The sequence below is a fragment of the Meriones unguiculatus genome, chromosome 18, assembly GCF_030254825.1.
Source record: "Meriones unguiculatus strain TT.TT164.6M chromosome 18, Bangor_MerUng_6.1, whole genome shotgun sequence".
NCBI classification, from domain to species: domain Eukaryota; kingdom Metazoa; phylum Chordata; class Mammalia; order Rodentia; family Muridae; genus Meriones; species Meriones unguiculatus.
The window spans coordinates 7027072-7042180 of NC_083365.1; the positions used below are offsets into that span (position 1 = coordinate 7027072).

Below are 15109 nucleotides of genomic sequence, written 5' to 3' on the forward strand. Positions count from 1 at the left end.
GAATGTGTTTATCATTAATGTGTAGTTCTCAGGAGATATTTTAGAGCAAACTTTGTCTTCACTGACTGTGTAGCGAAAGGTAAATGCTGATTTAGCCTTTAGCTTTCCTCACCAAAGAGTGACAAATTTCACCTGATACCTTCCACGTCTGTTCTACCTCTAAGGAAAGGTGATTTTTTTTTTTTTACAACTTCTTAAAAATCAGACATTACATTTTGATTGTGTTCTCAAGGTGAGCACATGTTACATCATATGTCACAATATGGCTCTGAAGCCGCATCCTTCCTTTCTCCACAACCTGGTGACAAAGATGACGATCAGAACAGGGTGAGAGGAAGGACGCATCACAGCCTTCTGCATTCTCAGGTCACAGACAGATGGCTCACACACTTACAGCTTCAGGGGGATTTACGGAATTTTCAGCTAGAGACGAAGAGTGTATTTCAGTGGCAATCAGTCACTGTAAGTCAAGCCATTGAAACACCTTAATGAGAGCCGATGACACATTTCCAGAAAAGCTCTTTGTACTCTACATGGTTTTCCTGGATCTGTGATGACTGTTGGATTACCCTGACCACAACTCCCCATTTATCAGCTAAAAAACAAAACAAGACAAAACTAAAACAAACCTAAAACAGGATACCTCATAAAAATAATTTGTTTGAAAAAAAAAATTTGTTAAGCTCTTACCCTATAACTTCAGCATTAAGGAGGCTAAAGTAAAATATCATAAAGCGGAGGCTAGTCTCATCTTCTCTCAGGGCCAGCCTGAGCTAGACACTGTCCACATCTCAAATCCCAACCAACTAAATAAATAAACAAATACCAGTTTTAATCCAAACTGCAGAAAATCAAGTAAAAAAGGAAAACGATGACTTAAAGTGCTTTCCCCACCACTGTGCTATTTATTTAAAAACTCAAATGCACATTGAAATAGAACAAAAGGATACTTAATACTTTTGCTCTGAAATATTATATATATCTCCATAAACAACATTTCACATTTTAAGTTGTGTGGATGGTGTTCATGATGACATTGGAATAATGTCTTATACAATCCTATTAGTGTTCATTAAAGAACTAAAGTTTAAAATGTAAAATTGTTTTGAAATTTAGCTAAATTAAACCAAGGAGGACAAAAATTGTTCCCTAAAAAGACAATAAGAAAACTTAAGTTATCTTCACTTATTTTCTAGTTCTGTAATTGTTAAACATTGAAGAAAACATTTTCACAATAAAAATGAACCCCACTGATTAGAGAGCAAGAGATTATTTATCACCAACAAGCTTGCAAAGGATGCTACAAGAAAAACATGATCAAATTAGGAGAAAGGGCTCAAACATTTATAACAGTTGCTAAGTAATCTTATTTGGCCTTTGCTGTTTCATAAGTACATTAGAAGCACTGAAGCAGCTATCAGTTTCTACATGCTTTGGAAGACCACAGGTAGCTCTTCTGGAAAGTCACATGTCAGGCTCCATGCCACAGATATCACTGATGGGTAGGCACCATGCTTTGGCCCCACTGTAGCTGCATCTAAGGTGTGACTGGGCTTTGGTTGCTTAAGTGGGCCCTTGTTGCTGTGCTCTGGTAGATAGATGCCTGTGCAGACTTGGCAGGGCTGCTGCAGGAAATGCACAAGGCAGTACAGCCGAGTGCTTAGTTGTTTTGACGGTCCTGTCTTCTCAGAACCTCAGCTTGTTCGGAAACTTTCTTTGCAAATTTGGTTGCAAATGGAATGGTTTTGTTAGGTTGTAATTGGATAAGGATGGGCCCTACCTAATCTAGGTACTAAAATCTTTAGAAGAAGGAGCAAATTTTGGCAGGTATACCTACACAGAGAGAAAGCCATGTGATGGCGTGGGCAAGTCTGATATGATCAATCTACATGCTAAGGTGAGCCAAGGATATTTCCTGTAACTGCTACAAGCTGGAAGAGCCCAGAAATGGCATTCCCCAACATCTCTAAGCTGATGCCCTGCTCAAACACTGATTTTGGACTCCTACACTGAACTGTGACATAGCATTTTAAGTAGCCAGTTTGTGGTACTATCCTTTATGGTTGTAGAGTGCCCTAGCACATCTGCCTAAAACATCCTTGATACTCAACAGAGGAGCTCACCCAGTGGTGAAAGAGCCCCACATCAGAAGGCAAAAGATCCCAGTGTGATCAGACAGAACCTACGCCGTGAAGCCCAGGACAATCTGGATGAACATCCTACGAAGGATTTTGAAAGAAAAGGCCAAGCTGAGATCTACACGGAAATCAGAATACTGAGATTCTGATGTTGGTCAGCAAGTGTCTGCTACAGTTTAGAGGTAAATCTTTCCGTCTTCATGCAGAAGATCTGCTGGTGGAGGAGCCCATGAGCCTGAAGAATCCTTACTTCCCCTTCTCATCGCAGCACACAGTCCAAGCAAGGAGCAGTGGCTTTTACGTGGCTGGGATGGAGACTGAAGATGCAGGTGGGATCTAAGCAAGGCCTTTGTGATGTCTTTCAACTTCAGGGACACCACTGAAGAGTTATGGACCAAATTTTATCAATAACAAGTCTTTGAACCAAGAGTGCCAGCAAACCCCTCAGTCTGTTAGAGCTGCAGAGGCCTACCACAGGCCTGAGTCAGACTCTGAAATGGAGGCCTGCATCTGAGCAGTTGTCCTGCCACTGCTTGTATGAAGAAACCTCTGAGCCACACTGCTATAGCTGGACAGTGGACTCACTGCCTTGAACAGATGTGGCCATGGTGATCACATATATTTCAATCTCCACAAAGATGCCTGGCAGTTACAGATCCACAAAGCCATGTCTTCCCTCCTCTAGTGCTCATTTCACATCCTAAACTCTCTTAGAAAACAACACCAACACAAGAATCCAGCCCTTTCTCCCACTTCTGCGACCTCTTTTTAGGAGTATTTATCCTCACTCAGCTAGACTCCCGAGAAAGCGTTCCCTCCGGCCTCTGCGCTCCTGCTCTGAGCGCTCTGTCCTGGCACCAGCCTCTGCGCTCCTGCTCTGAGCACTCTGTCCTGGCATACCATCCGGGAAACATCCCTTCAGCATCACCTGCACCAAGCATGACTGAACTGGAGCGTGTCAGTAGCTCACACCCATCTGCGAAGCCTAGCACCTTCCACGCAGCAGCTAGCAGTGTTCTCTGAGGCCATTAATTGAGTTGATTTCACTGAGTCGTTTTCTTCAGTGAGTTCTTACTCAGCCACATGAGTTCTGAATTACTTGTCACTCGCTCCAGCTCTAAAAGGCCTTGGTTAAACGGTGTTCTCTCCTAACTGTTAGACTTCATGCCACTCTTCATGGGGCTTTCTAGTCTCGCCCCTTTTGCCAACTGTGCTATCCAGGGAACAAGTCAAATTTTCCCTGCTTTGAATCTTTCCCTGGGCCTGGAAACATCTTCTGCTACTTTCCTGATGGTTGTCCAGGACTTACTCCTCAGAAGTAATTCTATACTGACGTGTCAGTATAGAATTACTGATTCTATACTGACGTGTCGGAATAGCTCTCCCAGCTAGTGCGTATCATCTCAGCATTTGGACACCAAGGCAGGAAGAGCATGCGTTCAAGCTCATCCCAAGTATTTTAATCAAGGTTTCTATTGCTGGGATGAAAACACCGTGACCAAAAGCAGTTTGGGAAGAAAAGGGTTATTTGGCTTATACTTTCTGGGTCATAATCCACTGAGGGAAGCCAAGGCAGGAATTCAAACAAGGTGGGAACCTACTTACTGGCTTACTCTCCATGGTCTGCTTAGCAGCCTGCTTTCTTATAGAACCCAGGGCCCCCAGCCCAGGAGCTGAGTCCTCCCAAATCACTAATTAAGAAAATGCTTGCCCACAGCCAGTCTTATGGAGGCACTTTCTCAGTTGAGATGCCCTCCTCTCAGATGACTCTAGATTGTGTCAGCTGGCATAAAAATTAGCTGGCACACCCAGCTACATGGCGACACTCTGTTTCGAAATTCTGGAGACCGGGCGTCAGCTAGGTAGTGAGGGACTTGCCCGGCATGCGCAACTCCATGGGTTCTATCTCTAGCAATAATAAATAAATAAAAACAACAACAACAGCAGGGAGGATGTTCTCCTCTCCACGTCATTCCACATCACAATATTGTTTCTGTTTTTATAGTCTTCATGATTATGCTGTATGTTTACATTTGTTGTCCATTTTCCTCTCATCACTAAGATATATTGGGTTTCCATTGCTGTGATAAAGCACCACCACCAGAAACAGTTTGGGGAGCAGAGGGACTACTTCTTCCTATACTTCCGGGTAAAGACTCATCATTGAAGGAAGTCAGGGCAGGAACCTGGAGGCAGGAAATGATTCAGGGGCCATGGAGGAGTGCTGCTTATTGATTTGTTCCTTGTGGCTTGCTCAGCAACCTGCTTTCTTATAGACACCAGGACCACTGACCCAGGATGGCACCACCTCCAGTGAACTGGGCCCTCCCATATCAATCAAGAAGAGTCACCACGGGCTTGCACCTGAGGAAGTTTAGTGGGAACGTTTTCTCAGCTGAGGTTTTTCCACTTCCAAAATGACTGCAGCTTGTGTAAGTTGAGATAGAACTCACTGGCCTATATAGATAGATAGAACTCACATGTGCCTATATGTTTTCTATTGGAGGGTAAAACTTTATACAATCATTGCATTATCCACAGGACACGAGAAACACAGCAATAATACTCTTTAATAGCTAGGCTAGGCATGCGTCCACCCATCACATTCTGAGTGTTCTGAGTATGTGACGCTGTGAGAGCCCCAGACCTCAGCATACCTATCAGGCCATTATGGGTTCAGGCCTCAAAAGAGAGTGGAAACTTCTCCCTCCTCAAGGAAAGCCATCTCTTCAACTAGATTCCAGGTACTTAAGAGTCTGTACCCAGCCTGTTGCTGACTGAGATGGGGGGGAGCATCAGCAGCTTGATACCTAAGTCAAGGGGTAGCGCTCTGGAAGACTAATTGTGCAGCCACCCCAGAATTTGTTCAAATGAAGACATCCACACCTGCAGTCCCAGCTTTCCCGAAAGCAGAGAAAGAACAGCCCCTGAAATTTAGCCATTTAACACTAGTCTGGGCAACTAGCAAGATATTGTCTCTTACAAAGAAAAAGGAAGGGAGGGAGGGAAAGAGGGAAAAATTAAATTCAGCTCACAGGCAAAAGTGAACCGAAATGACTCAAGAGCAGCGGAGAGCGGAGCACAGGTTAAAAAATGTGACACAGCACATAAAAACATCAACCACACACGCCAGCACCTCTTCTTCCTCGACATAAAACCAGCAAGGAACTACCAACTCACTTTTTCTTGCTGTCCTTTTTGGCCGACTTTTCCAAGGCCGCCCTCCTTCTCAGGTAGTCGTTCTGAATGTCGTTGTACTTAGTGGTGTGGTCCTTAATGAGCTCCGTGGTTTTCTTGTGGTGTCTCTTGACCAGGTCTTTCATTTCTTTGTAGTGCTTCTTTTGAAGTTTCACGAACGATTTCTGTTGCTTGAGCTCCTCGATAGTTTGCGCCTCTACTTCTGCAACAGAGGAGCGTCAGAGCTGAGTGGCAGGGAGGACTAAGGGTCCGGGAAGGGCCGGTCCTGCTCCTCTGCACCCAGAGCAGCTGGAGAACACAGCTTGGGCGGCAGACCTGGCAGTCAGCCGAATCTTTCACCTGGAGCTTATAAGTTTTGTTTTCCTAGAAATGGAGGCTAGGATGGAGGTTTGGGTGCCTGTGACTTACCGTGAGCAGGGAGGGAAAAGATGGAAGTAGACCAGGAGTGGAAACAACCGAGCGAGGGTGCCTGTCAGTTTCTGTCTGACTTCTGAATAATGGCAGAGGAACCCGTGTACACAGCACCCCAGGGTGCTCTGCCTCTGCCCCAGGGTGCGGTATAAAGAATGAAGAAGTCCGGCTTCTTGTGTATTTGGGACAGTCAGATGGGGGACGCAACCTTCTGGAGACCATCTCCCACTAGATAAAGGGCAGTTGTGCAGAGAAGTAGAAACTCTGGACTGAAACAAACCAGCCTTGCTATGGCTGGGAATAGATTGCCACCTCAGAGGAAAGTGGAGCACGTCCCCAGCTTTACACTTTTTAAGGATGAGGACATTTCTACTAGCTCACAAGGCTGGTATGATGGTGAAATAAGAAAAAAAAAAAGTCATGGAAAGTGTTAATCATTTTCTGGCTCCAAGCCTGAACCTGAACTGGTTCTTAACCTTCTTAATGCTGTGACCCTTTAATATAGTCTCTATGCTGTGGGGAGCCCCAACCATAACACTATTTTTGTTACTACCTCATAGCTAATTTTGTTACTGTTATGACTAATAATATAAATACTTTTGGAGACAGAGTTTTGCTATAGGGGTTGCGACCCACAGGTTGAGAAACACTGCTGAAGAGGCCTAGCACATGATCAACACAGGTTCAACATCTTCCACGGGACTCACTGAGGAGGGTTTTCCCTATATCTCGGTGGACATGGAAATAGTGTGTGAAGAAAGCATCCTTTAATTTCCACAGTGGTTCCAGCAGGGCTAGTGATTAAACACCTGACCACAGTGTTTAATCCAATATTGAGAAAAACGGTCAAGTATCAAATCATTCTGTATTTCAGAGGCCCATTTCATCACTTCTGTAATAGGCATCTTAAAACTGCAATCTCACCTCTGAAATCAAGATCCCACACTAGTATCCCTATTGCTCTTCCTAGTATCCCAAGAACAGGGATTGGGGGAGCCTTTCAATCTATGGTGTCTTAACTTTAACAAATTATCATTTATTTGGACCCAGATTAAGTCAGAGTTTACATGTTTGCATCTCTTGATCTGAACTTTGTGTTTTTGGAACAACAACAACACAAAAGATACCATAAATATTTATAATTGTCAAGAGATTAAAAAATAATGTATGTCAGGAGTCACAGCAAACCTGAATAAACAGGGGAACCGGAATGGTTGTTTCTGTTGCTAAGTACCAAAGCCTTTAAACAGCACTTCATTCTCTAACCGTGCATCTGCCCCGACAGCTGTTTTTTCTCTTTTTGGGAAGCTCAGAAAGAACTAGGTACACTTATTTAATAGTTTTCTTCAGGTTCAACCTGACTCCTGATGGTTGCATCAAGAATTTACAATCCTAAGGAATTGCTGCCTTTTCTGGTAACAGTTTCTAGAACATGAGCTATGGGCCGCTCCTTGCTCCAGCCTATAAGAAAAAGACACTTTAAACTGCCTTTGAAAAAGCCTCCATGCAGAAGGCTAGACCCCTGGAATATACCAAAATGTAAAAGTAATGTTTGTTTGCATAAAGACACACTATCACTAATGGGTGAGCTGCCCAGAGTCGGCCACAGGTAAGGGGTGATACAGACCGGCTGCCTCTGTGTATATATTACATATTTTAGGTGACACTTCAGTATCTTCTTTTCTGCATCAATGTTGCATTGTTTCCCACCTAACCTTAAAAAACATGCTTTGTTGTCTTACAAGTTCCTCGTAATTTTTCTGTGCATGACTTACGTACTTTTTGATGAAATGTAAAATGCAGATAGTGCATAAAATGCATATAGCCAAAACCTCTAGCCCTGCACACTTTTGCAAAGTTGACCTGTTTCAGTGACCATTACCAAGTAAATGCCGGAATACTGCCAGGACCCTGGACACCTGCCGAAGCCTGACCCCACCAGGCAGAATCTGAGCCTGGGCTCCAATGGTGCGATGACTTTTGTCTGCCTTTGACCCTTAGGCAGGTGGGATCATGCTGTCTCGTGTTCTGTTCCTTTTTCTCAACACACCTTAGCTATCCTCCTTGTTGTAGGTGATCAAAATCTGTCCTCGTAGTTACGTCTCATGCTGTTCTGTGACTGCATCACAGCGTAATGACTCAGTCACTGCAGGCCGGCATCCAGTTCTTACCAGTGGTTTTAGTTTTGGTGAATGCATGCATACACCCTTGTTCCCTTTCGTGCCGGGTATTCTAAACATTCTTTAGACTCCACTACATAGTAAGGCTAGGGGTACTGAAGAAAGCTGAGATCAATTTGAATCCCATTGCTTGATGTAACTAACCCAAGTTCATGCCAAAGATCATAAACATTGTATATTTCATGGTCACAAATAGGCTGTATTCTGCATATCTTAAATACAACTGATTAAGTCAATACTTTAGGGAGACACACATTCCTGGTTGCTGAAGGAAACTTGTTTTTTTCTTATACTTTCTCCAGAAAGTATTATTTTTAGCCAGTAGGGTCTACTCTGCCTACTCTGGCTTCTTCTCTGTGATTTGCATTAGATAATGTGATCAAACTCAGGCCAGATGTGTATAAACTGTTTTAAAAAATCTATTGATGATGTTAGTTTTCGGAGATCAATGGCAACATCTACTTCTCTTAACACTTACGGCACAATGTTCAGTTGCCAGAGCCCACGAGGAAGAAGGGCAGGGCTCACCTGTTAAGACGCTCTGGATTAGATCTTCAGTTTTGGCAGGCGCCTTCACAGAACCTGCACCAAGAAGAGCAGAGAAATGGCTATCTTCGTCCTTTGAATTTTCAATCCCATTTTTAAAAACAATGTTTGGGGAGGGAAGTGTAGCTCAGCAGTAGTTCACTGGCTTCACCTCAGTACGGAGGGCAGGGCCCCTTGAGTTAAGTCTCTTTAGAGACAATGGCTAACTGTGGTAGGAAGTTATTTTCAACACAATTACTCTAACACTTACTTAATTTGTAACTTGGACTCAGTCCCATGTTGATGAGTAATTACATGTATTCTCCTCATATAGGGGGCATCCCTCCACTTGAACCAAAGCAAGACATACAACTTCAGCAGTGCTACTGACATCTTCTGGCAAAATCAGGAGTGATGTGATTAAAGCCTGCTGCTCAAAAGGCAGTACTAACTTTTGCAGACAAGAACCATTATCCACACCAAAATCACGGAGAGAAGTGTTAAGGAGTGAAATGGTATTAGTGTATCCACAAAATGCTTCTCCCCACACACCTAGGAATAGGAACCGAAACTTTAAGAGGAAAGCCACTTTGACCTAAGGACCTGATATCACCAGGGATGGGACACTGCCACATCATCTGTCTCTGACAGAATGCGTCAAGAAGGGTGCAGCAGTGAAACAGAACCCCAATCTGATGACAAGAAAACATCGAGGCAGCTCAAAGTAAGTAATCTTGAAATTTTTTTGAAATCATTTTGAAAAATAATTTACAAGAATTCCTCAAAGGTATCAGGGGTCCCAGAAACAAGAAAGAGTCAGGAGCTGTTACAGAGGGAGGGCGACCATGGAGACAGGGTGAGCAAGCGAAGTGTGGGATCCCTGAGTGCAAATTTGGACAGTAAACAGACACTGCTGCAAGGGAGGCCAAGTTCACTGGCTCTGCGGCCTTCAGGAAGTTCTTCACCACCTCTCGGAAGAAAGAGCACACTCTGCTGAGGACTGGAAAATGATGGTGAAACGACCGACCTCCCATGCATGGCCTAGAAGGCAGCCTAGTGTGGGCAGTCAGTTAAGGTGGTGGGAGGGTCAGATGTTGGCAGAGACTTGAGTAGAAGCAAGAGTGTGCTCTTAAGGCACATTCTTCTAAGGCCCATGGTTCGCTGCTTGAAGAGCTCTTCACAAACTCAGACTATCAGTGAGTGGATCATAATTCACCCCAAATAACAACTCACAAAACAGGTGGAGATTCTTAGGTGTCAGCAGAGACCTGTGGGGTCCCGTGACATTCATCCAGGTGTCCACCCTGCCTCCTCCCTCCCCCACATCACACAAGGGCGTGCTTTCCTCACTCAAAGCCACAGCATACTGCAGAGGCGCCCAGAGGCTGAAGGTTGGACAGCTAGGAAACAGCATTGTCCCCACCGCTTACCTGGAGCTGGCTGGCTGTGTGGAGCCTGGGAAGGAGGTTTGGGAGCAAGGGATGTGGTATGATTCACCCCATTTTCTGCCGGAGTTGTCCTGGTTTCACTTGGAGCCTCTGAAGATGTCTCCCCAGGGTCAGCCTAAATCAGAAACACCTTTTATTACTCTCAGTTTCATATTGTTTTTATTGTCTTCCTATACCAACAAGGCCACACCTTATGTCATTTTCAAAATTCATCTGGAGTCTGAAATGATGAAATGTGAAACTGTCTGGAAAGCAAGATGAACTGCATCGTGTGAAATCACCGAGTGGCAGCTTAACTGCACTAAGGGCTCCGGGTTCAGGTTCCGCTCCAACTTGTCCATGCTCTTGGATGAGCCTTCCCACACTCCTGTCCCCTTCCACTCTCTTTCTCCCCTCCTGGAAAAGAGGAGCCCTCTCCCCCAAGATCAACCCTCCCCAGCACATCAAGTCACATCAGGACTGAGCATATCCTCATACCCTGAGGCCTGGCAAGGCAGCGCTGTAGGGGGAAGTGATCTGAAAGCAGGAAAAGAGTGGAAGGGGACAGGAGGGGAAGGGAAGGACTGGGAGAAGAGGAGGGAGGGGACACCCTTGGGATGTAAAGTAAACAAACTGAGAACTTTTTGAGAAGTAACTGAAGATTCCATGGGCTTGACTCTGCAGTGTGGTGGCTTCATCTCAGCCCAGCCAAGTGGGCCTGTTTTCAGTGCCACAGCAGAGTAAACAAATATGGCATTGAAAGTGTGTGAAAACCTATTAAAAGAAAGTCAGGGTTGAGCTAGAGGACATGAGAACTTGTTATAAAGTCTAAATGTTTTAAATAGCAGGCATGCTGAGTTCTGTGACAGTGACAGCTAAAAACCACATGAATACAACAGTAAATTATGGCTAAGGTGGAGACACAGAATAGGCGAACGTTAATTCCCGAATAACTCACCCTGTCACTCTGAAGCAGCATTCATTTAAAAAATGCAATTAAAATGGCTAAATACTTACAGTTGTGAAATACTAAATTTAACTTTTTGATCTGAAAAGTTGAGTCATTCTCGCCAGATTAGTGCATGCTCTTAAATGCAATATCCAAATTCTGTGTCTACCTCAAAGGAATCAGCATTTTTTAAAACAACGTTTCTCCTCAGGCCTCTTCATAATGGCTGCTATTATGTGTTTCAACAAAACAAGGACAAAATCTTTTCTCAAGGTGCTGGACATTATGACAGAAATAAAGGTACCAAAATTTGTTTTTATAAGCGTAATTGGAAAACCACTGGGATGCAATTACGTGAATTTCAATGAAGGAAGGCTCCTAAGGGGAACCTTGGTTGTTCTTACTAGATTTTTGCTTTTGGCCTCTGCCCCCTAGTGGTCATATGGAATTACTGCAATATGTTCAAAATAAAGACAAAAAAGACTTTTAAAAACTGAGATTTTCTATTTAAAAATTACATCTTTCCTTGGTTAGAGTATCAATCTCACAAAGACCCCTGTGCTCAGATTTTTTGGTTCTGTTGCTCTCCCTGTGGAGCTCCTGTTCTCTCCAGGTCTTACTATCTCCCCCTTCTTTCCTAAGATTCCTTGTGCTCTGCCCAAAGTTTGTTTATGAGTCTCATTATCTGCTGTTATACACTGCTGGGTAGAGTCTTTCAGAGGCCCTCCGTGATAGGCTCCTGTCTTGTTCGATGTTTTCTTCTTCCAATGTCTGTCCTGTTTGCCTTTCTGAATGAGGATTGATCATCTTACCTAGGGTCCTCCTTCTAGCTCACCTCCTTTAGGTGTTCAGATTTTTGTAGGTTTATCCTATGTTATATGTCTATTATCCACTTATAAGTGAGTACATACCATGTGTGTCTTTCTGCTTCTGGGATACCTCACTCAGGATGATCTTTTCTAGTTCTCACCATTTGCCTGCAAATTTCATGATTTCCTTGTTTTTAATTGCTGAGTAGTATTCTATTGTGTAAATGTACCACAATTTCTGTATCCATTCCTCCACTGAGGGACATCTGTGTTGTTTCCAGGTTCTGGCTATTATGAATAAAGCTGCTACAAACATGGATATAACCTAGAACCCCTGCTCAGATGTAGCCTCAGCTCAGTATCCAAGTGGGTTCCTAGTAAAGGGAACAGGGACTGTCTCTGACATGAACTCAGTGTCTAGCTCTTCGACAGCCTCCCCTGGATGGGGGAGCAGCCTTGCCAGGCCACAGAGGAGGATAAGGCAGCCAGTTTGGATAAGTCCAGATAAGCTAGGGTCAGATGGAAGGGGAGGAGGACCCCCCCTATCCGTGAACTCGGAGAGGGGCATAGGAGGAGATGAGGAAGGTAGGGAGGGGTTGGGAGGGAATGAGGGAGGGGGCTACAGCTGGGATACAAAGTGAATAGACTGTAATTAATATAAAAAATAAAAATTAACAAAATCACATCTTTCCAAGAGTTAAAGTAAACAAACATTCCTTGAAAAAATACCACATGTAAATCAGTCTTTTTACAGGTTTTGTGGAAAAAGACTTGTGTACTGGACATGGAAATTTTGGCTTTGATAACCAAGCACAGAGAATACATATTTTAAGAATTCTGCCGAATGTTTAACATGAAAGTAAAATGTCTTCCCACTGTCAGATGTGACGGGGGTTCCCAGAGGACACTCCTTCTCCTGAGTCCTGGGCTGGTGAGGCGGCTCCCTGGGAAAAGGTGCCGGCAAGCTTGAAGACCTAAGCTTGAGCCCAGGGACCCTCCTGACAGAAGGCGGAAACAACCTCCCAGAAGCTGTCCTACACTTGTGTACTTCGACACACTCATGTATGCCCCCCAACACACCAAGTAAATACATAAACAAATGTAAAAATAATTAAAATATGCTGCTCGTGCCATCAGGCTGGTTAGGACGACTTGGACCTGGTGGATGAGGGTGACGTTAGCCAGAGTGTCATGAAGGAGAACTGAAATTTCAGGGTGCGCAGCTCAGTCTGCGGAGGACAAGGGTTCAGACACGTGAGGACAGTGGTAGAGGCAGGACTTCTGTCGCTTTGTCAGAGACAGTATTTCACCTGAAACAGCTCCCCAAACACCTAATCTGTCCCCAAACTTTCCACTAGCCTAGTTAACCTAGCTATTGCATCTGTCCTAAGAAAGCCAGACCCAGTCCTGAGAGCACACCCTGACCGTGCTCTTCCACGTGCACAGGCGTGAAGCGCACTGTCATTTGCAGCCGCCTTTGAAACGTGTTAAGGAAATTAGACTGATAAGCGGATAGAGGCATTTATATGTGAGAAAGGGGAAAATTGCGACTTAACTGTAGACAGAGATAAGATGACCAATTTTACAGTTCTTTCAAGTTTTGTGTGTTTGAAAGTTTTTAAGATTCTAGTGGGACAAGCGAGAAGCAAAGGCTTTAAGTAGCTGGACAGATTCACCCTCCACCGTTAGGGTTTGGCTTTCTTCTTTTGAAGATTTATTCATTCCTTAACCCGCATGAATCATTGTCCTGTACATATGTACATGTACCATATGTGTTCCCAGGGTCCTCAGAGGGCAGATGAGGGCATCGGATTACTTGGAATTGGAGTCACAGATGGTGTGAGACCACACGTGGCTGCTGGGAAGGGAACCTAGCCACCCAGCCCAGCTCCAGCCCCGTTTTCAGACATCTGAATGAACAAGTAATATGTAAATTATTTTGATATCTTTTGAAGCCAACGTTGTCCAGCAAGTTCTTTCATCCAGACAACTCCCTACACATCAGGCTGTACCACCATTTAAATAAGCCCCACCACACACTGAACCAGAGGGACAACTCCGAGTTTAATGTGTGAAACTTCATTAATGTCACTTTCTTCTTCAGAAGTGAAGAAGACAGAAAATGATTTTTCTCAAGGGGTGTGTATGTAAATATATATCCATGTGCATACATAAGATGTATGTGTATGTGTATATGTGTATGTATATATATTCCAACATAACTGACATAAAGTATTAAAATAACATTTATTGAAAGTAAGAATAAAAGGATGAATGAATGAATGAATGAATGAATGAATGGAAGAACAAGTGCACATTCAGTTTCCTGCTGGTACATAAGCAGTTGGTACTTCACTGGCAAAGTCCTGAAACTACAGTACCACCTACGTCTTATGCTGGAATCAGAAAAATGTGTTTGAATGAGTGATCGGTAAATCCATGGATAGAAAGAGTGAAGCTGCTTCTCTTTCTGCATTTGACTCATCATTACACCTAGGGGATTAGAAAGTATTAGAGTGTGAATAACACGGCCCTGCTATGTTATATATGTGTCAGGATCTATGTGAGGGAAATCAGAAAAGCCACAGCTATTACAATCTTTATGAAATGTGTGCAAAAATTTATAGATTCTATGCTCATACCCAGTAGATCATTGCTGTATTAATAACTGTTGTACTGTACTGTTTAAGAATTACCAGACAAACGTCCACATGTCCATTACAGAGGCAATTAAAAACTATCACAATCTGCAGGTGTTTGAATGCAAGTTAACCCTTCAGTGCCTACCTCTCCTCATCTGCTAGAAGGGAGCAATTAGAGATTATGGATACTTTAAGACACAAGTGAAAGTAGGCCTGGCAGTTCCTGCCTGCAATCCTAGTTACTTAGGGGCTGAGTCAGGGGGATCATGGGCTCAGCAACCTGTCTAGGTTGCACGGTGAGTTCAAGGCCATCCCAAGCAATTAAAATAGCTGGGGTGTAGCTCAGAGTCAAGTATTTGTTGAACTACCCAACCAAAATGACACATGTTGATACGTTAAAGGGCCCCATTCATGCCAGGTACATGGAACGGAAGCAACACACATCACATTTGTTTTCCCTCTGCTCCTCTGATATGCTGCAATGAGCACTGCAGAGACAAAAGATTACAAACAAGAAGGTGATCCCCCTACCCCCAACTACCAGATCCTAACTTCTTGGTATCTAGCCCAGGATCTGAGGTGCCTAATACAGACAATTAGAGCCTCCCTTTTAACAGCCCCTGGCACTTCACACCAAATGACCAGGCTCAGAGAGGACATAACCCATTCCTTCCCAGGGGTCCCCTTTCTCTCTGGGACTCTGCCTGCTGTGCTCGTCTATAATGTACATGACTTATTCAAAGAGTTCTATGAGGCTCAGTGGGTAAAGACATCTGTCACTGCGCCGAACACCCTCAGTTTAAAACCTTAAAGTCCACGTGGTGGAAAGA

General features: G+C 43.9%; 1 protein-coding gene across 2 annotated transcripts in view; it reads right to left on the minus strand.

The window, feature by feature from the left end:
* Plcb1 (phospholipase C beta 1) overlaps nucleotides 1–15109 on the minus strand; it is a 701628-nt gene that overhangs the window by 102528 nt on the left and 583991 nt on the right. For both annotated transcript variants that reach the window (XM_060371729.1, XM_060371731.1), the window contains exons 24-26: nucleotides 9883–10015; nucleotides 8456–8509; nucleotides 5319–5538 (exon numbers count right to left, since the gene is read on the minus strand). In XM_060371729.1, coding sequence (XP_060227712.1) covers nucleotides 5319–5538; nucleotides 8456–8509; nucleotides 9883–10015 — 407 coding nt within the window. The remainder of the gene's footprint in view (nucleotides 1–5318; nucleotides 5539–8455; nucleotides 8510–9882; nucleotides 10016–15109) is intronic.